Source organism: Leptidea sinapis, chromosome 6 (assembly GCF_905404315.1).
Source record: "Leptidea sinapis chromosome 6, ilLepSina1.1, whole genome shotgun sequence".
Classification (NCBI taxonomy): Eukaryota; Metazoa; Arthropoda; class Insecta; order Lepidoptera; family Pieridae; genus Leptidea; species Leptidea sinapis.
In genome coordinates, this window is record NC_066270.1 from 7,781,111 (window position 1) to 7,808,717 (window position 27,607).

At 35.5% G+C, this 27,607-nt stretch overlaps 1 protein-coding gene across 2 annotated transcripts in view; it reads left to right on the plus strand.

Annotated features, from left to right (window-relative positions):
- Positions 1-27,607, plus strand: part of LOC126965005 (uncharacterized) — a 126,955-nt gene that overhangs the window by 93,884 nt on the left and 5,464 nt on the right. Inside the window, exons 7-9 of one of the 2 annotated variants that reach the window (XM_050808402.1) lie at positions 19,444-19,599; positions 21,687-21,833; positions 26,700-26,765. In XM_050808402.1, the coding sequence (XP_050664359.1) occupies positions 19,444-19,599; positions 21,687-21,833; positions 26,700-26,765 (369 nt within the window). The remainder of the gene's footprint in view (positions 1-19,443; positions 19,600-21,686; positions 21,834-26,699; positions 26,766-27,607) is intronic. The other variant, XM_050808403.1, reaches the window with a different exon arrangement.

Genomic DNA, 27,607 nt, shown 5'->3' on the forward strand with positions numbered 1-27,607 from the left:
AATATATTTTAAAATTAATGAAAGCACATGAATTCTTACAAACCTTCTTATTCCTGAAAACCGTTCCTTAAGTTAGTTGCCTATTTATCTATTTACTGCGGCATTTTTCAATTTCTTCGATGGCTTTTAATGGCTCATGCACTTGCTTTAGTAGTATTAGAAAATAATAACAGTGTTGTCAATATTAAATACGCCTAAAAGTGGGGAAAAAGAATGTTGTGATTGCTAAGGAAGTGAAAGCTTCGCGGGTGAAGTTGAAATCCTAAATGGTAATAACATTAATTCTTAGACTCTTCGCTGTCAGTGCGCCCATCTGTCCCTCTGTATTTAATAACCCACACAAGACAGACAAATGAAGTTTTGACAAAGTGTTGTAATACTATACAGTGTTTAAATAATATTCAATACTCATTGTTGTATGATTAAATACTTCTTATTTTAACTATGACTAAATGTTGAATTTTCATCTGTGGAATGTTTTAAAATATAAATAATCAAATAATTGCACACACTTTTAAATGCGGATCCGAATGATTAAATAGATTAGTATACTGGAGATGTTTGGGCCGGAGATATTTACAAATGCCGGTCTGTTGCTGAGTCGGGAACAATCAAACCATGCATTTAGATATAATCTTAGCGCACCAAACCATCTGGGTTGAACATGACCTTGGCACGACGGAGGATAGAGTCTTTGCTAGCATCATACTGAAGCAGCACTTAATAAAAACAAGAATGACGTTTTACAAAATGGCTGCCATACAAATTCAAGAAGTGTGTCTCATACAAAGGTTTTTATTGATATATCTTGTACGATGGTATGCTACTCTTTGTATGCAAGTCCAACTCGTTTTTTATTATTTAAACCAGCAATACAACTCACACACTTCAAGACAAAGGTTCGTATTATATCGCGAGGCTCATTTCAATTTGGCGAAAAATTTAAACACAATATTTAAACAATTGTTATCGCTGCCGATATTAATTCAATATTTGTGCTGCAGAAGGGGGCTATTCGCGCTATTTATAACCTAGGTTCTAAAGAATCATTGAAAATTCAAAGAAATTAACATCTTGACTGTTGCTTCTCAATATGTTCCACCTTCGCAGGACACGCCACAAGTTAGGATAACATCCCCACCATCTGGATGTGTGGCGGTCCTCCACAGTGCGGTTTACAAGGAGCTTTCTTCCACGTACTACAAAGCTGTGGAATGAACTTCTTTGTGCGGTGTTTCCGGGACGATACGACATGGGTACCTTCAAAAAAAGCGCGTACACCTTCCTTAAAGGCCGGCAACGCTCCTGTGATTCCTCTGGTGTTGCAAGAGATTGTGGGCGGCGGTGATCACTTAACAACAGGTGACCCGTACGCTCGTTTGTCCTCCATATTTTATTACATAAAAAAAAATCTAGATAATGTAATGTATGTTCATAGGCACATATGTGAATTTGCTGGAAACTGTCATAACCATAATGTTAACACCAGGAACAGCATAAACTTAATGCCTACTACTCTGCTAATTCGAGTTAGTAAGTCTTTTGTGGGGCGATGTAAATGCTTTTACAACAAGATCCCAGAAAATGTTCAAAACAAAAATATTACGTTATTCAAAAGAATTGTTAAAAAACGTTTGTGGTAAAGGTTACTATAACATAAATGACTTTCTTAATGATACCACAGATTGGGAATGGAGCGACCGCCCTCAGGCTATTAAATAAAAATTTGAATTGTGCAATATTACTTTGTAAACATATTTTTTGATGAAAAAAAAGCCCGTTGAGTTTGTTGCGCCCATTCTCCTCAGGTCTGAGGCATTCGTTTTGGAATGGGTGGTAGTTTTTCACTTTCAAGTAATGTCACATCTTATTTTTAATAAAAAATTTGTATCTGAATATCATTGCTATTTAAACAATTGTAATAATTATTTACTAATGAACACCAATAGACTCTATAATATTTTCAAGCACTAACAGTGTAGTGTGAATGCACTCTCGGTCACTCACTTGACTTAAATTTAATTACGATTTCTTGGACGTAAAAACGACGCGCCGACAGGTCATGGAGCTTCATAGCTGACTCTGAATATTTGTAATTTCAAATCTGTTTTTTCGTCTGTAAGAAATTTGTGTATCAATTGTAACTGGCCGCTAAGATATCCAAAAAGTAACACCCCGTAAAACTGGTAGAAATAAATCTCACAGTTACCAAGCAGTTGTCATATCAATACGAAAATCATTACAAATGTCCTCAGATCTTTTACGGCCGTTCCCAATATTCAGTCTATCTCTTACTTGAGATAAAAATCGTAAGTATCGTTGACTTTCCTGACCTAATAAACTTATCGACGGTAACTCACCTTATCCGTACACGCTGACTGTCAATGGGACGTCGTATAGCTTACCAGCGATAGAAGTTTATATGGAAATTTCCATTCACGCGTCCCAATATAAGGCGATAAGAATGACTTATCGGTTATATTGGGACAGCTTCAGATTATTGACTGCTAATTACTGACAGTAGAAGGTAGTAATTAATCTCTATCTCTAGATATTATATTGGGAACGGCCGTTATACGTCTAGATAGACAATGACAGCTGTGAAAACTTCGAAAAAAATAGACTTTAGAACTTACCTCTATTTTGAGCAATTCACGCACACTAACACAAAGTGTCAAACGAATAGCGAGTATAAGGCATAGCTGGTCCTCACACTAATCTAATATTTTCTGGCCTGTTTTTATCGGTTGTCTAACAGCAAGAGGCGTATTATTTATCTAAGCAAATGTCCATCTCCCAGTGGAGTGGGATTGTGAATCTCTTTTTGAATCGGTCTTTTCTTTCAATCTCCCATCTATTCTTTATACGTGATCCCCAGTTTTAGTTATATAACTAAAACTATCATCCATATATTCGCTAAGCAATGTTTTGCTTAAAATGTGATTTCCAGAAAACAAACATCATCATAACTTGCACAATATCTGTAAATATACTTTCTCAAACTTTACATTGCATTTCTAACTTCTGTGAATATCAAATATTGCTATCAAATGTATTTCTTGCTATTGATTTTGTTCGTTTATTCAGACTTAATCATCTAAAGCCCTTTATATTAAGTTCTACAAAATCAAATAACTTTTGGGTTCGATGAAAATTCAGTAATAATTTCGAATGTCTAAATATTTAATAATAGAAGTAGTCTTTGTTGAACAAATCCAAATTCAGGCATTATCTATAAATAAATTTAAATGTTTTATTAAAAAAAGGCTCCGTCGTAAATCCTGCTATTCCACAGCTGAATATCTAAGTGATCGGACAGCCTGGGACTAGATTATGATTATATTATTATAGCAATCTCTCAATATTATAGGAATCTCTCTCAGAGCGCCATTTGTTCCCGAAGCGGTAGTAGTATCTATTGTAATAGAAACGACATCAAAAAGAATTGTAAAGGAATTAATTATCAGATAATAAATGCTTTTTATGCCTGTTAATGTCTTGAATTCTGTAAACACAATTAAATAAATAAGTTAGTTAATATTCCGTGAAATATTTGTATGTGCCTGGTGATTATGTTATTTTTTAGAATGCTAACGTAATTTCAAAAGCTATTGTTATAACAATCATGTTATGATTGTTAAATAATTATTGACAGCACAGAACTGCTGTTGATGATCAAACTATGGCGGCAAAAAATTAAAATCTCGTTTGTAGTTTTTGCGAAGATTTGTTTTGTCTGCAAAAAATGATGCGAGATCTTAAAATACCTAAACTATTAATGCGATGTTAAATGTAAATTTAAATATTGACTTGGTATAAATATAAGCACTCCAGAAAGTTTATTATTGGCAAATTTAATGAAAATCAAAGGGAGAATGAGATATATTTAAATTAGGATTAAGAGATAAATACTTTACAAATGATATTCATAAGTTTTGATGAAAGAATAGATGTTACTAATGTAGAAGAAATGAAGGAACTATCAATATAAATACTTTACAAGTGATACTCATAAGTTTTCATGAAAGAATAGATGTAACTTATGTAGAAGAAATCAAGGCACTGTTAATATAAATACTTTACAAATGATACTCATATGTTTTGTTGAAAGAATAGATGTATCTAATGTCAAAGAAATCAAGGAACTATCAATATAAATACTTTACAAATGATACTCATAAGTTTAGATGAAAGAATAGATGTAACTAATATAGAAGAAATCAAGGAACTGTCAATATGTACAAAGCGTTAGAAAGCATCGATTCGGGACTAGTTTTCTCGTAAATCTGTAAATTATTAGATTTAAATTAAGCTACGTCTTATGCCAAATAATATTTAATTAACGGCCATGTTCAATAACGTATCTCTAGTTGCGGATACTGTGCTGTCACCGTTTAATGACAAGATTTTATCTATCCATAGTAAAGTCCAATATAGTTATAGTCCAATGCTTAATGTCGATAGGTTATTGAAATGTAAGTAAGCGTAAAAGGATAGATTTGTCTATCTCTATTAAGTTAAACTAAGGATGGATAGGTTATTGAAAACGGCCGTAAGACGCTAGAAGAATTTTAGTACTTACGAATGTTTATTTTTATTTTCATTCGTAGCTAAATGCTAACATTTTAAATACCTCAGGCTCGAGATACTATTTACATGCGCCACTGGTTAGCCATGAAAAGAACCCGTTCAGAGGTTCGTAATATTAACAATGCAACGTTGTTATGTTGCGTAAATATATTATATGAATTATTGATTATACGAATTTAGAGCGCATGTACAGTATTACTTGCATTTCTTACGGAATTAGGACACGTACATATATTAAAAAGTCGTTTTACCAGCTTTCAAAATAATTCTTGCTTTCGTTGCATTAAGTCGGATAGCATTTTTCAATATACAAAATTCAAATAACTATTCTGCAAAGATAATGGGTATACCATAAATTCAGATTTAGTATTTGTATTGGGTCTTCATCTAATAATTTATTTTCGAATCTTTAAATGCTACAACGAATTGGATTTCAATTGTAATTTATCACTGCGACTATAAATCACGTTTGTAAAGAAAACAACAAAAGTAACGTCTAGGTTATTAAGTTTTATAATGTCATAATTTACATAATATAGTTTAAACACTAAATTCTCGGTCCATCAATCGCTAAAAACTATTAACTTAAAACGATCGATCACAGCCACTTTATTAACTGTCTCTACATATGTACCCGTGTATCTGGAACACGAAAGATGCGCCTGGCACAGGACAGGTACTATTTTTGTTTAGCTTCATTGCAGCCTTGACATTAACCGAGGCTTTTAATGCCACTAGCCCCATCTGCGGAATCGGTTGTATCTCGGCACGGCTAAGTACGGGTATCTAGCCGGCACATTAACGTGCTCTAGATTGTAGCCCCTTCTCTGCCTCACCAGCTCACCACCTTCCACTTTCCGAAGCGGTCGCACTATTTTCACGACGTTAGATTCCAGGATAACATTATCAGCTGCTACGGCATCTTCTGCTCTGAGTTTGGTAATCAGTTTCGCTTTCACTTTCTGGTTGTTGATGTAGTCTTCGTTGAGGATGTAGTCGTGTATTTTGGAGATCTGTCGGTATCTGTTCGAGTCTATTTCTCTTTCATATCCGAGACGCGCGGGAGATGTGCTCGCGGCTGCCGAAAGCGCGAGAATAATGACAACGAAAGACGCGTACATGATGCGACGTGCATTGACTGTTTGAGGCGCGCGACCTCCCCACACTTTTTATATAACCACCGATCGATGGCACACGCTCCTAATTTGAGAACATTTTTTTGTTTATTATAACCGTGATCCGACGCGTTTGGACTTCTCGCGCCGGTGTTCAACAAATTCTGGCTCTTAATTCGTAGCGACTGTTATCTATATTAAATAACATGATTCGTCAGGTTGTCTTTGTCGCACGGACTTGTATCTTGTTCTACTTTTTAACTATCTTATGATGATGACAATGCGGCCATTGCTGTTGGGCTCGGTGTAGGCTGTCACGATATTAAAGTTACTAATTATCATAATAATCACTAGATCGTTATCGCTTAGTTAATTAAAAGATTACTCTCATATTAATTTTAGACTTATTTCTGTTTTGTTGTTGATGTTTGTTTCCAGTGAACTTCTATTGAACGGATTTTAATGTACTTGAGAGATAGGATAATATTTATTTCGATAATCCCATAATTATTTTTATATTCAATATTTGTTTTTTATGGATATATTTTCTATGAGAGAATTTATTGACGCACGGTTTAACCACACTGCTGTAAAACAATTACATTATAACAACAGATAATTCTTGATGTTATGAAATAATATTGAAAAATTCATAAAAGACATTTTTTTTTAATATTATGTACAGAACAAGGTCTGTCGGCTCAGCTAGTAGTAACCATAAACAATTTGCACTTCGTAGATTTAATAACAAATGTATTGTTATATTAATGTAAACTTTTATTTTAGTACCTTATTAAAACTTGTTGTGACTGTGGTTTTAAATGAAATAGTATGTTTTTAAGTAAGCAGATGTGAATATCTTTATATTGAGGATGATGTATTAGGCTACATGAATAAATAATCAACGAGTTAGCTCCTTAGGTATATTATATTCAATTTATACTATATATTATTATACTATATTCATACTTATTAGTTTCACTTAGTAACATACTTACGTTCAACCTACTTTTAGTAACCATAGATACAGTAGAGTACTTATTGTTTTTTCTTTTTAGGGGGAGGTGTAGTGTGTGTGTAACGTTTATACACTTCACACAATCATATCTCAAACTAGTATATAAATACTTGTTACTTACATTAAAAAGGACTTACAATCGCACTATTACTACCCCAACCTCCAACATTATATTAAAATGCTTTTTATTTAATTTTTTTTGTTAAAATAAGGGACGAGACTAGCAGGAGGTTCAGCAGATGGTAATTGATACCTGCCCATTACAATACAGTGGCACTCAGGATTCTCGAAAAACCCAAACACTCTGAACGGCACTAAAATTGTGCTCGTCACCTGGAGACATAAGATGTTAAGTCTCATTTGCCCAGTAATTTTACTAGCTACGGCGCCCTTCAGATCGAAACACAGTAATGTTTACACATTACTGTGTTTCGATCTGAAATATGCACCGTTGTGGTACCCATAATCTAGCCGGCACCCTTTGCAAAGGAGCTTCCCACTGGAGCTAGCATTTTAGTTTGGGTATAGAAATAGCAATGAGAAAATATATTTAATCTCAGATCAGGCATTTTATGATTTCTAAGGTGCATGACCACTATAGTGTAAATTGCATGCTTATTACTTGGCACACGACTAACTCAAGGATAACATTAAGATTGGCTATAACGTGAATGTTAATGTAATGCTCACAGGATAATGTTTCGTCGTTAGGACAACTCAATTAAGCCGTCTTATATTGTTCAGTTAAATCATACTCTTGTTGGAACATTTTTTTTATGCAATAGGAGGAAAAACGAGCGTACGGGTCACCTGTTGTTAAGTGATCACCCCCGCCCACAATCTCTTGCAACACCAGAGGAATCACAGGAGCGTTGCCGGCCTTTAAGGAAGGTGTACGCGCTTTTTTTGAAGGTACCCATGCCGTATCGTCCCGGAAACACCGCACAAGGAAACTCATTCCACAGCTTTGTAGTACGTGGAAGAAAGCTCCTTGAAAACCGCACTGTGGAGGACCGCCACACATCTAGATGGTGAGGATGATATCCTAACTTGTAGCGTGTCGTGCGAAGGTGGTATTTGGTTATCTCTTTTCTCTATCCAGTACCAGATGCCGGCTAGACGATGGGTACCAAAACGGCGCCTTTTTCTCCCGTGACGCAGTTATGTGTAAGCATTATTGTGTTTCGATCTGAAGGGAACCGTAGCTAGTGAAATTACTGGGTAAATGAGAGTTAAGTCTCAAGTAGACCAGTGCAATTGTAGTGCCGCTCAGAGTTTTTGATTTTTCAAGAATCCTGAGCGACACTGCATTGAAATGGGCGGGGCGTATCAATTACCATCAGATGAACGTCCTGCTCGTCTCGTCCCTTATTTTCGTAAAAAAAATGTATTTGGAACTTAAGATTGACATAAAATGCAGATTCAGAATCGAATCAAAATTGACAAAATAGGTATTTAAAGTAATCTTAAATTACAAAGCGATTATTTTTAAGCCGTTTGTCGAAAATCATTTTCGAAATCATGAAATGGTAATTTTTAAATGTACAAATAGTGTTAAGAAATTCACTTAAATCACCTTATATTACGGAATTGAAAACTCGAGGTCGTCTTCAAACTGTACATAGAAATCGTATAAAACAGGAAGCGAATCATCTATTTAACCTTCCAATAGAAGATTTGATGTTACGTAAAGACTTAAATAGTAAAAGTCAAGTTTTTGGAGCTACGCATTCTGTTACAGAGAAAGTGAAAAGTTTTTATTTCAAAATATAAGAGGCTACGCAAATAGAAATCAATGAAAGTTGATCGATAAACTTTGAAATTTAAATATGGCGTTTGGCGATATGTTGTTGGTAGTATCTGTAGATTCAAGTATGGTGGCTGTGTATACATACTATGGAGGGTAGAGGCAAGAAGAATCATCTCATATAGGAGAAAAGTTGAAAAAGTGTCCCGCTTATGCTGTAAATAGTTCAAAAATCTTCCACAATGGCGCTGGTGTAAGCACAGCGTATGGTATGAAGTATGGTGAATGTAGCAGTTGTAAATTTATTTATTTATTTATTGGTCTATCAGCGATTTTGCATAAAAATATTTCTTATACAATTAACAATTTTAATTACATGTGCAGGGTATGCAAAATCATTTAAAGGTAAACGCTACATGCTAATTTCGCTTATCAATACATTATTACAAATCTAAAAGTGAGTTAAAACTAAAACCAGTGAAAAAAATTTATAAAAAATATTTTGTAAGTCTGCAATAATCAATTGAGAATTATTGTTTAAAGGATAGGTTAGGGAAACAAATAATAAGTGTTTTAATTACCTACACCTACTTAGGTGTAGGTAATTACTTATACTTATAACAAAAATCTAAATCTAAGTAAAGTAATTATATAACAAAATAAAATAAACTAATCTAACATTAAAATATATTACCTATGTTATAACTAACAGAGCAAAGTAATCTATCACACTCATGGCTGGCTGACTAGATTGCTGATAAATAATTTACGAATTGTGTTAGGGGAATCAATATTAATATCAATTATCGAACTAAATTTATTGTATACTTTACACAAGCGAGGGATAGTGCAGTTGGCGCCAAAGACTGTTCTAGTGCGTGGAGGCGCGACCGGAGTAATTGCAGTTCGGGGATATCGGCGTGAATTGAATTGTTAAAAAATTTAATATTACTGTCGACTAAAGTAGTTAATTATTGAAAATTTCAACAACTTACGTTGTACAAAATAATGTAGTAAATATACCTAGAGTGATTAGAATTATTTTATATTTGGCGCTTCTATTAAGATTTACCCTGATGTGACTGTAGCGCCACCCTAATTTAACGGATTGTTACGGACACTTTTTCATACACACAGATGATTCTCCTTACCTCTACCCACGAACGAGTAAAAAAAGAAGGACTCCGCGCCGTTATATTAGCAAGTGAAGCACCTATCATAACTAGTGTGTGTGCGGTTACGGGGGATACAAGTTACACAATTTTTTCTCCCTTAAATAATCATATATGTCCACAAATACTTATATAGTATCGTTTTTACACTATTACGCAACGCACGACGGCTTTTTAAAATATTTTATTGAGATGCAAACTGATCTGTCACAGACGGTGACAATTCTCATAATGGCCGCCTATCGGCCTGTAGTAGTGTAAGTGTGTGCGTGGGGCTATGTATTTACACGTAAATCGGCTTGTTTTGTTGCTACACTGTTATGTAAGGTGACACGGAGTCCTTATTTTTTTTACTAGTCCGTGACCTCTACCCCTCATAGTACATACCTATCTAAATGACATTGTATTTATTATTTTGTCGGCGTTTAGTGCCCGGATGTAGTTCCGGAAACAAGTTGATAAGTAAACGGAAATTATTATTAAAGATACCATTTTGTAATTAAATAACGATATTTAGTTTCGGCATGAAGGTCTAAGAGTACTATTAAAACTTTACGTGCATACTTTTTTGCTGTATAAATAAACTTTATTTCCGTTGAAATTAATATTTCGATGCAATTTAAAATAATTACAAATTGAATCTGTTTCAAATGCGATGCGAAATTACGCCCCAAATGCTTCAACCGCTAAATCTCCGAATGACGCAGGATTCATAAATATCAAATCAAATCAAAATCACTTTATTAGGTCACGGTAATGGCACTTATGAATGTCGAAAAAAAAAATTTTTATTGAATTTACCGCCAATTTTTAAGAAGTGTTGAGGGTTGAGCTAATGAGATGAAGTAGCAAGAAACTCATTGCCACTCTTTTAAATCAACATTTACATTTTCATCGTTTTACAAATTATTTCATTATTACAATTAAATATATGTGAAGCGATGCAACAAAAATACTCAAATGTCAAATAGTCAATGCCTTATATCGTAAAGAGCGAAACAGATGACAAACAGATTCTGCAAATCAAGTATTAAGATTGCTTAATGCAAATAAAATAAGTTAATGGATTATCCAAACGTCTTTTAACTTAATCCTTTATACATTTTTACATTTTTATATCAATAAATGATTGAAATATATATAACTCGTGAATAATGTTTAAGAAATCAAATCATGTAGTTAAACATTATTTAGAGTAACTATAATAATTACAATGTTAACTGCCAAGCATACCAAACATAATCCAAAAGGTTACGTGGACAATGGACAGACACCTCTTCCGTGTTGCTATTTGGTTCCGCATGTATCATGGAGATGTCTCTTGAATATTAATAACTTTTAACATAACACTAGGTATACATATCTATGAATACATTAAGTTTTATCATACACCTTACTGTTTCATACATATAAAAAAGCATGTGTGCATCTCGCACGTGGTAGAAATGAAAACTTCAAAAATTTTTGGCTTCAAGACGAATGTTAAATTTCGGGTAGATTGCAGGTTTTAAAAGGCATAAAAAGGCATAAAAGGCATTTATTTTCTCAAAATTGATTCCTTTAGAATTCTTTTTGATGTCATTTCTAATAACTACTAGATACTACTACCGCTTCGGAAACAAATGGCGCTCTGAGAGAGGATCAGCGGCGCAAGAAACTCTCCCAGCATTCTTTTTTTGCGCTTTTAGCAATAAAAATACACAATACTGTACATTCATTTCTATCGCTATAAAATAATCACAATCTAGTCTCAGACTGTCCGATCATTTAGATATTCAGCAGTGGAGTAATAGGATTTACGACAGAGCAATTTTTATAAAACATTTAAATTTATTTATAGATAATACCTGAACAGTGGCTGGGACTTTATTATAGAAGTGTATACATTTACCCTTTAGTAATGATAATAGTAATACAAAGTTTGTTAATTATTTTACATTTTATTCGTATATACACGGACTAGTAAAAAAAGAAGGACTCCGCGCCGTGATATTAGCAAGTGAAGCACCTTTATGCTAGTGTGTGTGCGTTTACGGGGTATACCATATGCACAATTTTTTCTCCCATGTGTAATCATATATCCACAAATACTTTTATAGTATTGTTTTTACACTTTTTCACAACGCACGACGGCATTTTTAAAATATTTTATTGCGACGCAAACTGATCTGTCACAGACGATGGCAAATCTCATAATGGCGGCCGATCGGCTTGTATTAGTGTAAGTGTATGCGTGGGGCTATGTATTTACACGTTTACCGGCTTGTTTTGGTGCCTCACTGTTATGTAAGGTGACACGGAGTTCTTATTTTACTCGTCCGTGCGTATATATTACATAGATTTATTCAGACTCGGAGATTACATTTTCGATAAATAATACGAGAGGCTTATGGTAACTACAGTATGAAATAAATACTTTAGTCTTGATATGCTCAATATATCTTTGAAAAACTGCGTCAATTACTGTTTTTGATCTCGTTGTAGATACCGTGCGACTGCTGCACAAATTAAATTTGGCGCTCAAAAACTCAATCAACGGAATCGCTGTATCGGATGCAAAATTCATATTAAACCTCTAAACTGCATATGAAGTCCTGGTACACGTTGCTAGAATGACACGTGGTTTCAACCGCTATAAAAGACATTACTGTCACCGCTATCATATTTTATGTTCTCCCGGTGTCTATGTAGTAATAGGTTGTGCGTATGATGTCCGAATATATTAATGTTCTTTTAACGAAAAAAAACATTAAGGAAAACAAAATGCAAATTAAACATATTCCTAAAAAATATTCGAAGTTGTTGCCAATTAAGGTTATTCGAGACAGTATATAAAAGTACAATAATGCAATGCCACAGAGTATATGAGTCCCTTCTTCTCGTTTCATTACCAAAACAGCTGTTATTTATTATAATTAAGCGATACCATATTGTAATCGTACCAATATCACTTACTTTAAAGTGAAGGTTTGCCCCTATATATATATATATTTTAATAAGTCTCCCGAGCCAATCATTTCACTAGATACCGCGCCCTTCAAAGTGAAACACAACAAATGATTGCTTAAATTTACTTCACGACACAAAAGGCGCCGCTGCGATACCCACCGAGCCGATATGATGTACAAAGAAGCCTCTTTTTTTTCCATAAAATATTTACATATCAATTGTACAAGAAATTAATTAATTCAGTAACTGCTAGACAAGCTCATTAATATTTTATTATGTATTTTTTTTAACTCATTATACAAACAAGAAGCGTTCTTACAACAATTTTTATTTTATTTCAATCGGTTGAAATATAAAAACCGCTAGTAATAATTATCGTAGATAGCTGTTCATTTGTTTTCCGCAGTAGGGTGATTGAGGGTATGTTCCGATATGCACTGCGTCCACTGTACAGTGTGACGTCAATTTAGTATACTGTGAAGCCGTTCCTTTATAGCCAGTTTTACTGGTTACTATTTTAAATGGAACGCAATCCCGTATACTGTCAGCCGTATTTTTTGACGCAGCATTCAAATGAGTGTATTAAAGTTTTCTAGTTAATTAAAAAGACTTTTGTTGGAGTATTGTCAAATTAAAAATATTTTAATTCATATTTTAGGCACTCGAGTGGTTTTGACTGATCACGTGATCAAAGTACTGCGAGTACCTTACCTCGAAAACGCCAGTGATCACAGTAGAATATGGCGGCGGTTTATGACGTCATATATTTCCCTGCGGCAGTATACTGGCAGTCCATAGCGGAACGAATTTTTCTACAGTGATAGCACTGTGCAGTGCTCGCAGTGCATATCGGAACATACCCTGAGTGTTGATTTTGTTCGGTGCCGTATTGCAGCGTTTGTTGAATGTACGCACCAACAGCTGTATCTCATAACACTGCGTTCGTAACTCAATAATGTTTTATTCATGACTAACTAACTACTCGCAACTTTATTACTCTTTGTTGTTATTATTTTGTGTCGATCCATTTGAATCTTACAGTGTTTAACCAAATGGAGATGACATTGGTGATCTTTCTACAGCGTCAATAAAAGAAAAACAAATGAATCTACCTGATGTAACATTAAGTAATTTGTTTCTTTTTGAATTTATAACTTCTTTAGGATCGTTAGATTAAATGCAAAAGCGACAGTAATAAAAGACAGACACATAAAGTGAGATAGGAAACATTATACAATGGTTTGGTACCAGGCGATCATAGTTGAAGAGAGATTGTCCTATGTATGAAACGAGTATTCTTCATTAATATATTCTGTCGTCATGTGCACCACGTATTTCTACATGGTCACCAGGAGAACATAAATACGGTAGCGGTGATAGCATGTCTTTTATAACGGTTGAAATTATGTGTCATTTTAGCAGCATGTACTAGGACTTCATATGCAGCTTAGAGGTTCATGCACAACGCAGGTTTCACTTCTGGCACGTGTACTTTGTACGCACGTATTTTTTTTAAATGCAACCTTTTCAATTTCATCAAAACCAGCCAGACAAATAGTACAGCTAAAAAGATTTTATTCCAAACGTAAACAAAATATATATAAAGACTTTTTCTCTAACCTTTGTTTGTAAAAATAACATCCCATCATCATTAGATTTTTCTTTATTTACAATTATTTGCAATATTCGGGAAGGGGCTACTTAAACATATCAGTTCTGTCGGGAATACTGGATGAGTATATTAATCTTCATGAAGGAAGGTTTACAAATATAGATGGAAACGTGCAATTCGGACTTCACGACTGAAATTAGGTACTTTTGCGAAAGACAATAAAAAAATGGTACTTGAAGTATAATGTGGAAATCGAAGTAACGACTTAATATGTCGAAATATACGATAAAGTTCGACTTCAAAATTATTGTTTAGATGAATGCACACATCTGTGCTTTTCCTATTTAATATTTGTTTAATATAATTAATTCTTGCATTAATTAAAGGTTACTAAAGTGAATTGTAACTTAGTTAATAGCTATGCATTGTACAATGTTTTGATATATTCTCCTTGAATCCTAGACGATACCGCCGCTAACTTATCGCTTACTATCTGTATTATTTATTAAAAATGAAAATCAGTTATGGCTAAACAATAGACAGACATTCCTGAGATTCGGAGGAGATATGTTCAGCAGCTGGGGACCCCTGCTTATCCTCTAGGAACTCTTCATGCTAAAGTTCGTGTTACTGTCCTCTCAGCGTTGTAGAGTTAAATGTGATTTAAGTTAGAACACCGAGAATTTTGATGCGATGCGATTGAGTCATTGACCACTGATGAATTATTAATTAATTTGTGACAATTTTGGTTACTGGTCAAGAGTCAAAGCCTTAGAATTGCCACTCAGATACCAATGCATCTGTTGTCTATGGGTATCTATCTGTTTCCACAATAAGAATCTGCACTATCGTTTGCCATAACAAAAAAATACAAAGAGAATATAAAATTGCGGAGCATCCACTATGAAAATCAGGTTAGCTACAGATGCCGTCTTCTATTAGTTAAATATTCCAAGATGTGAGTGGTGTTGCTTTATATTTGCGAGAAACAGTTTCCCGTTATAGCTTGACGTGGGCGAGTACCCACACTATCAATCACTGTGTGCCTCAATTCACATTAACTTATTCTCAGTCGAATGTGTATTAAAATGGTAACTCAAGCCAAGAAAATATCTCACACCTGAATAATAATTGGGTATGATTGTCGCCTCGCAATATTTTTTATCAATTAATTGAATCTTTTTGGAATAATTCTCTTGTACCTTTTCATATACGGAGTTTGAATTAGTCTTATGATGGCTTTCGTCGTTTTCACTGGAAGAGCTATAAAATTTATGTATTTTTGAGAAATATATGAATTGGTAATTGTTTTTAATATCCCGAAAAAGTTGAGCTCGGGTTGTTCTTGGGAGATGAATACGTAGGCCACATAAAAAGCTATTTTACATCAAAAAACTGGTTTATCAGTTACCATTATGGGAGTTGCCCATTCAAACACATTTATTTTACCGATTTGAGGCAAATGCGTCAATATTGTGGGTATGCTCACATCATACCATATCGCTAATTACTCAGTACTTTTATATTAATAAGCTTTACTTTAATTACTTTAGTTGCTGATCTCGTTGGGTTGTTACTTCAAGTCGAAGGTTCCTCTACGGATGCGTTTAAATCAAAAACACACAGTGCGATCATTACGGTTACCTCTTCAAACACAGCATCGATAGCAAGCTATTTCTACTGTGTTAGTTCCGCACCGGAACTCATTGTATAAAGTAGTTTAATTTTTCAATGTATCTACCTATCTTTACATACAAAGCCAAATTTAAAAACGATTGAAAGTCATACAATATCATCCCAACAAACACCATCTGGATGTGTGGCGGTCCTCCACAGTGCGGTTTTCAACGAGCTTTCTTCCTCGTACTACAACGCTGTGGAATGAGCTTCCTTGTGCGGTGTTTCCGGGACGATACGACACGGGTACCTTCAAAAAAAGCGCGTACACCTTCCTTAAAGGCCGGCAACGCTCTTGAGATTTCTCTGGTGTTCCAAGAGAATGTGGGCGGCGGTGATCACTTAACACCAGGTGACCCGTACGCTCGGTTGTCCTCCTATTCCATAAAAAAAAAACAATCCAATGTTGAAATGTTATTAAATCTATATATATAAAAGAGAATGTATGTTTGTATGTTCCCTAATAACTCCTAAGCTATTCGACCGATCACAATGAAATCTTTTGTAATAGATTCGTTGAAGCTCAAGGAAGGTTTACATATATAATTTATATGGCAAAACAATGTTTGCCAGGTCAGCTAGTCTAGAATATTCTAGCTGCCATATCAATGAAGTTTCACTAAAAAATTTCATAACAAAGTTTTATCCCAAATTACGCCAAAACGGCAATTACATACTTAAACCCCTGTCAAATAACCCAAAATATTATATTACTAGCTGATGCCCGCGACTTCGTCCACGTAGATAAAGGGTTTTTAAAAATAATAAGTAAGTTTAGAATTGAAGATTATCTCATGTCCTATTACAGTTCCGGTTCCCGTTTTCGCTCCCGTTCCCAACATATCATAATATGAATCTTATTTCGAGGAAGATTGCTATGACAAACTAAACCTACTATTGGTATAGTTATAATATATATTTTTCATAAATCCCGCGGTTACCATGGATTTTTCTTGCATGAAATGTAGCCTATGTCCTTTCCTAAACTGTAGTCTATCGCTGTACCAGATTTCTTCACTAATCGGTTCAGTAGCTCCAGCATAAAAGCTTAACAAACAAACTTACATTCACATTTATAATGTTAAGTAGGGATAGGGCTATCCCTATCCCTTGATGAACATCTATATGTTCACACAATACTAGAGAAAAAAGTGACGTTATGCGTGAGTATCGTAAAGAAATCATTATTTTCCCTAATATATATTTAACAATTCACCCATGATCCTGTCATAATGAAATATAATATTTTATAAATGTTAAAGCAGCCATAACCACTGATGTATAAAAAATATAAAAAGAAAAAGACTAAAGTAATCTTTATATAGGCATTAAGTAAGTAGACGTACTACATTTTTATTAAAACATACATTTAAACCTGTTAATTTTCCCTTCCTGCTTCAACCATTTGCATACTTTCGTGTTTTTTGAAAAGGTCTCTATTCAGGCAAATATTTAATGGAAATAGAAAATATTTCATAAACATCATTCAACAGAAAGTGTACTCAAATAAATCCAAAACTAAATTTATGAACTATCTCCTTCCGTGCGAGCGCTCTTCCACTGAGCTAACCGTTCGCGTGACGTATCGTTGATACAACTTGTATGTCTTGTTCAACTCTCAGGTTGTGGCTTCGTCTACAGGATATACTTTACAGTTGATAACCTGCTCAAACCCAAGTTTTACATATTAGGAAATTGACTTAAGATGTCGCTCATTCAAATCTTTAAAAATTTTGATTTATTTATTAACCTTCAATTCTGGGATTAATTACACAAATAAAATATATTTTTTTACTGAAAATCACAAAATCAATAATATTTACGAGTCTCTCATAACACTAAGAAGAAAACTTATGTTGATCAAAGCTTTTATTTGTTGCGATACACAAAGTCGTAGATAAAAAACAGGTTAGTGATCGCGTGGGCGAGGAACTTAACATTTAAAGAAGATAATGAAAAAAAAAATTTAGGAAAACAATAAAAAAGAAACCAGAGAACACGAGAGAACCAAATGGAAAAAGCCGGAAGAGGCTTTTGTTTAATTAGAACGAACAGATGCTATTGCCAATGTAACAATTATATCAAATAATTTCTGTATAAAATTGTATCTCAATAGAATTTTAAAACTATATTATTGTCTATTGTACTTACGTAAATGAAACTCTCGAACAGAAACTCGAGAATCGATGGCTTAATAACAAAGTCCCGTTGATCCTTCGGAGACCGGAAGCGGGCAAACTTATCGAAAACTTCGGAAGAAAATGTACGACCGTTCGGATTGCTATTATTACTATATTCCGCCTTCACATATGTTTTACTGGCCAATAATATTTCAAAACATCAATTATTTCATAAGAAATGCTCCCTGTTGTTATAATGAAATTTTTCCACAGCGGAACTGTCAAACCGTGCGTTACTAAATTCTCTCATAGAAAATATGTCCATACAAAACAAATATTGAAAATAAAAATAATTATGGGTCCCAAATCGAAATAAAAACTATCCTATCTCTCAAGTTGGACCAAACTGCACTCCGTGGAGTAATCCCCATTAAAATCCGTTCATTGGTTTAGGAGTCCATCGCGGACAAACAACGTGTCACGTAATTTAAATGTACTGAGATAACGTAATGCTGATAAGTTAAACGCTCCTGTGATTCCTCTGGTGTTGCAAGAGATTGCGGGCGGCGGTGATCACTTAACACCAGGTGAACCGTACGCTCATTTGTCCTCCTATTCCACAAAAAATATATGAAAATTGTCTTTGTTTGAGGCTCAATCACGCCTAAACCACTGATCGTATCGACATGAAACTATCACCATTCGATGCGAAATTTATCCAAGATGGTTAATGCTTACTTTTCAAATTCCTTGATTAATTATTTTCCTTTCAAAATTCTCCCAGCGAAGCGGGCGGGAACAGCTAATACATCTATACAATAATGGTTTGCTTTATTGTACACCCCCCCTTCGCCCAGGCTATATATTATGTATTGGAATTAGTGACGTTACGAATTAAGATCCGAGTCTTTACGTATTTTGCCTTTATTTAAGGAGACGCTCTTTAGAGAATGTATTATAACAGTATTACTTTGTACTTGGGTATATCTAAACCCCTATTACTTGTGTACAATATTAATTAGAGATAAAAGCCCTGAGACTTAAATTTGTAGTGTATTATGTCTTTTTTTAATGAAAATAAGTTCAGTTAATGGTAATTGATACGCCCTGCCTATTACTGCCAATCAGGATTCTTGAAAAACCCAAATATTCTGAGCGACACTACAATTGCGCTCGTTACCTTGAGTCATAATATGTTAAATCTCATTTGCCCAGTAATTTCATTAGCTAGCACTCTTCATACCGAAAAACATAAAAGTTTACACATTGCTGCTTCTCGGCAGAAATAGGTGCCGTTGTGGTACCCATAATCTAGCCGGCATCCTGTGTAAAGGAGCCTCCCACTGGTGAATGTCTATGTGAATAAAACCTCCTTCCTCATTTGTGTGCGTATTGTAGACAGAATACGTAAGATTACCGTTAAGTCTTATTTGTTTATCGTAGATGCCATGGGATTCATCTGAGGAGCAGGTGGGTGCTCCCCGCGAGATGAGGATCCACGTTCAGCGTGTGATGGCCATCCCCGCCAGCATGCCCCATCAGGAAACCATGGGCCCCTTCCCACCACCGCCGCCACCACAACAACAGGAACAGCAAGACGTAAGCGATCGATATGTTTTATGATCAATTAATGTATATTTCATTTAACGATCGAGCTGGACAATTCTATATTTACAGTAACCAGATATATAATGCAGCCAACGCAAGACTAAACATATATCCACAGACTTTATTACAATGCAAAAAAACAACCAAATGTTGGCTCCATGGGCTGAATTTCCATGAGACCGAGAATTTTACACAATAAAACAACTTAATAAATATAAACAAATCATAATAACATATCCATACACACACACACACACTCACACACACACATTCTTAGAAGTTATATTTTTATTTTATCTGATTTTGATAATTTGATTGACAATATAGGTAATGATATCTTGTACCGAGAAGTCTCTGACAGCTGAAACACAGTTCATACTAGTTTAGCTGTCTTTGTATGTAAATAATTAATAATATAATTTAGAACTATTTGTAACTTGTAACTCTTTGACTGGCTACTAGATCATACTACTGCGTCATACATCTTATGACAATGTTTAGCCTGTTAGGATGCTTAAATAAAACTAAAAGACAAAACTGTCGCTAATTTGTGATTTCGAGGCAATTAGAATTTTTAATAAAATAGTATACCAGTGGGAGGCTCCTTTGCACAGGATGCCGGCTAGATTATGGGTACCACAACGGCGCCTATTTCTGCCGTGAAGCTACTGGGCAAATTAGACTTAACATCTTATGTCTCAAGGTGACGAACGCAGTTGTAGGGCCGCTCAGAATTATTGGGGTTTTTCAAGAATCCTGAGCGGCACTGCATTGTAATGGGCAGGGCGTATCAATTACCATCAGCTGAACGTCCTGCTCGTCTCGTCCCTTATTTTCATAAAAAAAGTAAGAAACGCTCCTAGAATTCAATAGAAAATCCTACCCATTCTTTATTATATTCAATCTTCCTTCTTCTAATTTCATACTTCATCAAAATCAGTACGGCCATTTTGGAAATTTAAGTGAATAACACTATAACGGCCGTTCCCAATATACTATCTATAGATAGAGATAAATTACTACCTTCTAATGTCAGTAATTAGCTGTCAATAATCTGAAGCTGTCCCTATATACCCGATAAGTCATTCTTATCGCCTAATATTGGCACGCGTGAATTGCAATTTCCATATAAACTTTATATCGCTGGTAAGTATGGTCCTCCCATTGACAGCAAGCGTGCACGGATAAGGTGAGTTACCGTCGATAAGTGTAATGGGAGAGAATAGGCAACGATAGTTAAGATTTTTATCTCAAGTAACAGATAGACTGAATATTGAGAACGGCCGTAAGTTATGATGACAATTTGTAAATAATTGATCTCACATTATCACTAATTTCATCCTCCTTAGCGGTTTCTTTTTTCGATTGCAAATTACCATGATATTATTAACGCCATGGGATTCATCTTCATCATCATCATCATATACATGACAAAGTACAGCAATAACTCTATAAATCATGTTAAGAAGCAGTTAGGAAGTTGGTGATATGATGCGGGCGATAACATCTCTGAGCAGATTCTTGCATCCAATTTTCACCAAATTTAGAAAGTGATTACTACAAGGGGTGTGGCTCCAAGAAATCCGAGGAAAGGAAACGAGAAAAAAACTACAAATACTAATTTTAAGAATACCCAAGAGCTATTTGTAAGTAAGGAGCCAGTAGTATCGTTGCACGTAAAAATATTCATTATCCAATCACAAAACAAAAGACGAACACGTTCGAAATCAATCTACTTACAACTTTTCTGTTGACTGTATGTTCCGTAATAAAAGAAGCATTTTCGGCCCAGTAGTCTCGAAGGCACTTATTGAGAAGGTTCAGCATAAAATTTCTAGATGAAATGGGACAGCTGTGAAAACGTCGAAAAAAATTATGTTTAACTGTTAATCTCTAATTTGAGCAACGCACACTAAGACAAAGTGACATTTAAATCGCGAATGTGATATGTAGCTTGTCATGCACACTAAAGTAATAAACCTGGCCTGTTTTCGTCAGTTGTCTAGCAGTAAGAGGTTTTATCTAGACATATTATTTAAGTATTTATTGATATCTTTACAATCTTCTTGTTTCCACAGCGAATGTTCGCCGAGGAGCCAATGGGTGCCCCCCGCGGTATGCGCGTGATCGCAGTCCCAGCGCCCCACGAGATGCCACCAGCACCAGAGAACATGGCACATTTTGCAGCACCACAACATACTCCACAGCAACAGGACCAAGATGAGGTAAAATAATCAACAAAACATCCACACTGGGCTTTGGAAACAGATATTTGATACTTAAAATGGCTATAGTCATTCTGAACGTTTAAGCGTCTCCTATGTACACACATTAGACTACGGGACAAGACATAGAGAATAGAAAATAAAAGTAAAAAAAATATAAAAGTTAGCATTAGAAATTATCCAAATAGGTATATTCTTCAAAGTAGTTTGATATTACTACTCCTCTACGGTGCAACCGTACACCTTCGTCACTTAGCACTTTTCGCTACACGCGTGGTATTAACATCAGTATGAATTCGCAACGAACTCTTATCGCCTGTGCTCGTTAACATTAACAAGAAAATCTTTTTAATTTATTTATTATACGTAATTCCTGAACAACATTTTTTATTTGACTATCGTATTGCAGCAATAGCTCGTGCATAGTCAAAATGGTCCTTCGAGCCGGATCCCTTTATTTTAGTGTATTTTACATAATAAAATAAAGCTATGTCCCCTGTTGTTAGACTGCGCAGTGTATCGGGATAAGCAGCTTTACATTTACAAAATCGCGACTGTATCCCGAAAGGAAGCGAAGGATATGATTGAAAGTTACCTCCATTGACTGCCATAATGGCAATATGACAATCAATGGTCAAAATTCCTTACAAACACGCGCTGTATGTGCGGACAATCTCATATCATCCAAGTTATCTACAGACCAAACCACTACTCTTAAAATCGGATCTATTTTCTGTCAATTTGTGCGAGGAACAAATGGATCGAAATATTTGAATATTCAATTTTAAAACGCAATAGCACGATAGAAATTACACATAATTATTATAAAATAATGAAGCGAATGCATTGATGTTACAAATAATTGCAAATGTTCATTTATAATGATGTTTCTTGGTCTATTACGGTATATTAATTAAACGGTTGTATATAAAATCTATAAACTACAGTTCGTGTATTAAATACGAGCTTGTGTGCGTATTACGTAACTTCTATTACGTGGAATTCCGCATTAGTATTTTTTGCGCCCAGACAATGGGAAAGGGCTACCCTCCGGGATAGTCTGCGTTGGTTATGTGGGACTCACGTAAAATCTAAGTGCCTACCCACTAAACACCACCTGAGGTTGGCTTTGGGCAAGAGCCCTCTAAGTCTTCATCAAAGGCGACCTTCTCTTGGCGAGAGAGTTTCGCAATCGGCACTCCCTATGGAGTATCCACTGGTATAATCTACATTAGGTCCAATTACGTTTTTCTCTGATATCAAATTTTAAGCAGTAAATAATGTATAATGATGCCTATATTTTGAACCTATATGAAGTTTTCACTAAATTCGGAGATGTGCGCTCACATACAAACAAAAACAAAAAACCAATGGGAGGCTCCTTTGCACAGGAAGCCGGCTAGATTATGGGTACCACAACGGCGCCTATTTCTGCCGTGAAGCAGTATATGTAAACATTACTGTGTTTCAGTTTAAAGGGCGATATAGTACTGGGCAAATGAGACTGAACATCTTATGTCTCAAGGTGACGAGCGCAATTGTAGTGCCGCTCAGAATTTTTGGGTTTTTCAAGAATCCTGAGCGGCACTGCATTGTAATGGGTAGGGCGTATCAATTACCATCAGCTGAAGGTCCTGCTCATCTCGTCCTTTATTTTGATAAAAATAATAATAATAAAAAAAGACAGAAAGCACTTTTGAAATCATTGAGTTAAAACTTGTTTAGTATTTATAACTTTTGTTTCGTTGTACACAGACACCTAATCCTAGTGTTTTATTATAATACAAGCTTGTACCCGCGTCTTCGCCCGCGTGGACTTCCATCTCTTATTTCATCTCCAAATAGATGATTGTTTGCGTCTTATCAAGTACCTTAAGCAAAGTTTCATGGTTTATCTCCAAAAATGACGAAATCTTTCATCCCTTATTTCAACCCCTTCATGCCCTTTTTAACAACATAGGGTAGCTTATGTGTCTATTTTTGATCCAAATATGATCACAATCGAATAATATCGAACTTCCATCCCATATTTCAACCCCTCCAAGCCTTTTTCGCGATAAAACGTAGCTCATATCCTTTCCCAAGCTCTAGACTATCTTTGTATTGAATTTCATCAAAATTGGTAGATTTGAGTAAGCGTGAAAGCGTAACGCACAAACTTACATTCACATTTATAATATTAGAAGGGATTATATCGTATACACAGGCTCAATAAGATACGATGTGTAATATTGACACAGCGAGTGAGTTTGATCAAGATATTCAACGATACAGCCGATGTCGCTCCGATTCGCCAAAGCGTTTTCGCACCGAGGTTAAGGAACTCAGCTTGTTAGCATATCTCCACCTACGGGCCAATATTTATTCTTAAAGCCGTAAACGAAACGTTTGCGGTGTATGTATGTGTGTGTTTATTTATTCTCTTTTTGTAGGTTGGTTAACGGCTTTAGCGCAGAATCGAATTATCCTTTTATTAAAACCAACGTTATCTAAATCTTTGCACTCTCGTGCCAGAGTTAATTAACGCTAAAGAAAACTCAATAGATTTGGATAATTATGGAATTCCGCAAAGTAACGCCTACCTCAATAAATTTTCTTAAAACCAACGTGACTGTCCAACACTTTGTGTGCATGGAATTTAGCTAAATCGAATGAACATCTTAAAATTTTCGGGATAAAACACATAGCCTATTCAACCACAATGATTGTATATTAGGAAATTTAATTGAGACGTAGATTTGATCTTGGAAACTTGATATTTTTTCAAGTGATTTCCTTTACAACTGTAATTAAATATTTATAAAAATTATGTTGTGTGGAGTTCAATAGAATATTTTTCTGCAGCTGTGCTAAGTATAAATTATATGTTATTAGTGATAGTTCGAGACCCCAGCTGACAACGAACTGTTAAACTGCTCTTGACATACATATCAGTTAGGCTCGGTATCCACCGAAGCGGAGAGTAGGGGAGATTTTGATAGCCAATCTGATTTCGTTATTTCCATATCTCCTTTCTGCTAAGCTTCAGTGGAAATAGATCAAGCGGAGAGGAGAGGAGATGTCTCATTTGTCTAGAGAATTTTGAGCTGCGTGGAGCGACCAAGCGGCGCGGCGGAGCGGAGATGCGTGTAGGCTTCGGCCTTCGACTTTTCGTGTCCTCTTCCCCGCTGTCTTCTCCCCGCACCTCGCACACTCGAAAGCATTGCTAGAAACACAGCTCACATCTCCTCTCCGCTTTGGTGGATACCGGGCCTTATATCTCTTAGTACTGAGAGCACTCGACAGAGTTGATATCTTATATCTTTAAACGAGCAATTCTTGTATATAATCTGAATCTCGGAAATGGCTCCTTTTAAATATCTTTATGATAATGTTATCGGGCACTGGCAGTGTTAGTTTTGACATCGATGAAATAGAAATATATATTTATTTACCACTAGTTGATACCCCGCGAATTCGTCCGCATATACACAGGACTGAGCACGTAGTAGCGATATTTCAATTAAACTTTTAAATTAAATAACACTTATAACAGATGCTGTCGCAATACTTTTGTTAATAATGATGTGTTCTGCAATGTCGTAGTACAGTATATTATTCTATCAATACTTTTCGCAGCGCACGCGATATAAAGAATATTTGAGGTATTTTTTTACACCTTGGCTTACACTAGCTATATGGAATGACATAAACAAATTAAATAATTGTTTAGATACATATTTTGGTTGCACTCGACCCCTTGAGACATGGCGAACGTATTGAGGCGTAACGAACCAGTACGCCAGTTATTCTATATACTGTTTGGCGAAAAAAAAAGTGCTGCTGGGTTGCGCATCTAAATGGAGTCCTGTGCTAAGATGCCTCCCTCCCATAAACCCACACCATTCCTCGATAGGTGCTTAATTATACCATTCACCTATCGGGATCGTCCAGTAATTAAATATTGTAATTAGTTATTAAAACATCAATTGTCGAATCCATCTTCTCGTCCCAAATACCGCAGTGTCTGAAGACGAAGATTTTCAACCATTGTTGTTGCCAGTGATGACTTACGGTACGCAGACATGGTCGCTAACTATGGGCTTTATGAGAAAGCTCATGATCACTCAGAGAGCAATGCAGAGGGCTGTGCTCGGAGTTTTCCTGCGAGATCGAATTAGATATGAGGAGATCCGTAGGAGAACCAAAGTCACTGACATAGCACATAGTTCGACGGACAGATGGCCGTTGGGACAGTAAAGTCCTCGAATGACGAAGACGCAGGCCGACGATCAGATTAATGTCTTGTGTGCTAGCTTTTTAACATCTTACTACACGGTGGCCTCATGCCTTTGCCATATGGCAACGGCAGCAGACTGGAGGTTAAGATCGCCGGAATACGTTGGATGAGGGCAGCGCAAGACCGATCGTCATGGCGATCTTTGGGGTAGGCTTTTGTCCAGTGGTGGACGTCTTCCGGCTGATGATGATGTTCACATCACACTGTCGCACCATATAGCTCCACTGCTGCACCACCTTATCTGGGATTCAAAGAGTAGAATTTGAATTCACTCGTATGTGAAGCTATTTATTATCTTGATTTATGTATACGCTTTAACAAAAGCATCTACATGATAATAATATAGCTATTGAAATAAATATTTACTTGAATGTTTAAATGATACGACACCTCCAGTTTTGGGCTTTACGGCATGGCTCTTTCATAAAATACATTTTATTCGGCTATAAAATGGCTCCCGCTGTTTATCTGGCAATCGTTCTTTTTGCCCGAGGAATTTCTCTTGCATATGGGTTAATAATGAATTGTAATAAGTGTTAACATTTAATATTTGAATTTAAATCTGATTTAAATTGTTTAAATTCCAGCAACCCGCTGTTTTACACCAGTTCGTTCCGCAGACCGCTCCCACTCAACAGTCAGAACAGCCCGAGGTAAGTTTACAATGCATAATTTATAATTCAAGTGATTTAAGTATTTTCAAGTTAAATTTAGCTATATTGCGAGTAAATCTTGTTTTAAATTGAATCCTTAAAAGGTATGAATATTTAATTAGCAAACGCATTAAAATCATGTAATTTCTTATAATAATATCGCATCGTAAGGACCTCTGTCTGTAACCAGTTGGAGGCTCCTTTGCACAGGATGCCGGCTAGATTATGGGTACCACAACGGCGCCTATTTCTGCCGTGAAGCAGTAATCTGTATGCATTACTGTGTTTCGGTCTGAAGGGCGCCGTAGCCAGTGAAATTACTTGGCAAATGAGACTTAACATCTTATGTCTCAAATTGACGAGTTCAGATGTAGTGCCGCTCAGAATTTTTGATTTTTTGAAGAATCCTGAGCGGCACTGCATTGTAATGGGCAGGGCGCATCAGTTACTATCAGCTGAACGTCCTGCTCGTCTCGTCCCTTATTATCATAAAAAATCTATCGATAACTGTTATGAAAAAAAAATTGCCTGTAGTTATTTTAGTCACAAACAGTTTCCTTATTAACTATATGTTACACTAGTTTGTTGTTTAAAAGAATCCGTTATGTTTTTAAATACACCTAAAACACTTTTTATATTTTTTTGTATTGGCTGAAACTTAATATGCAGAACTAACTAATTTTCGGCATTACAAATAAGCTTGGTATAGAGTTATACCTGAGAATAAACCAAGAATATGCAAAATGTTATCTATATCGCTGACAACACTGTCAATACAATGATGGTTCTGATGTTTACCGAATGTCAGGCAATTTTGCAAATAAACGCGGGAAACATTATAC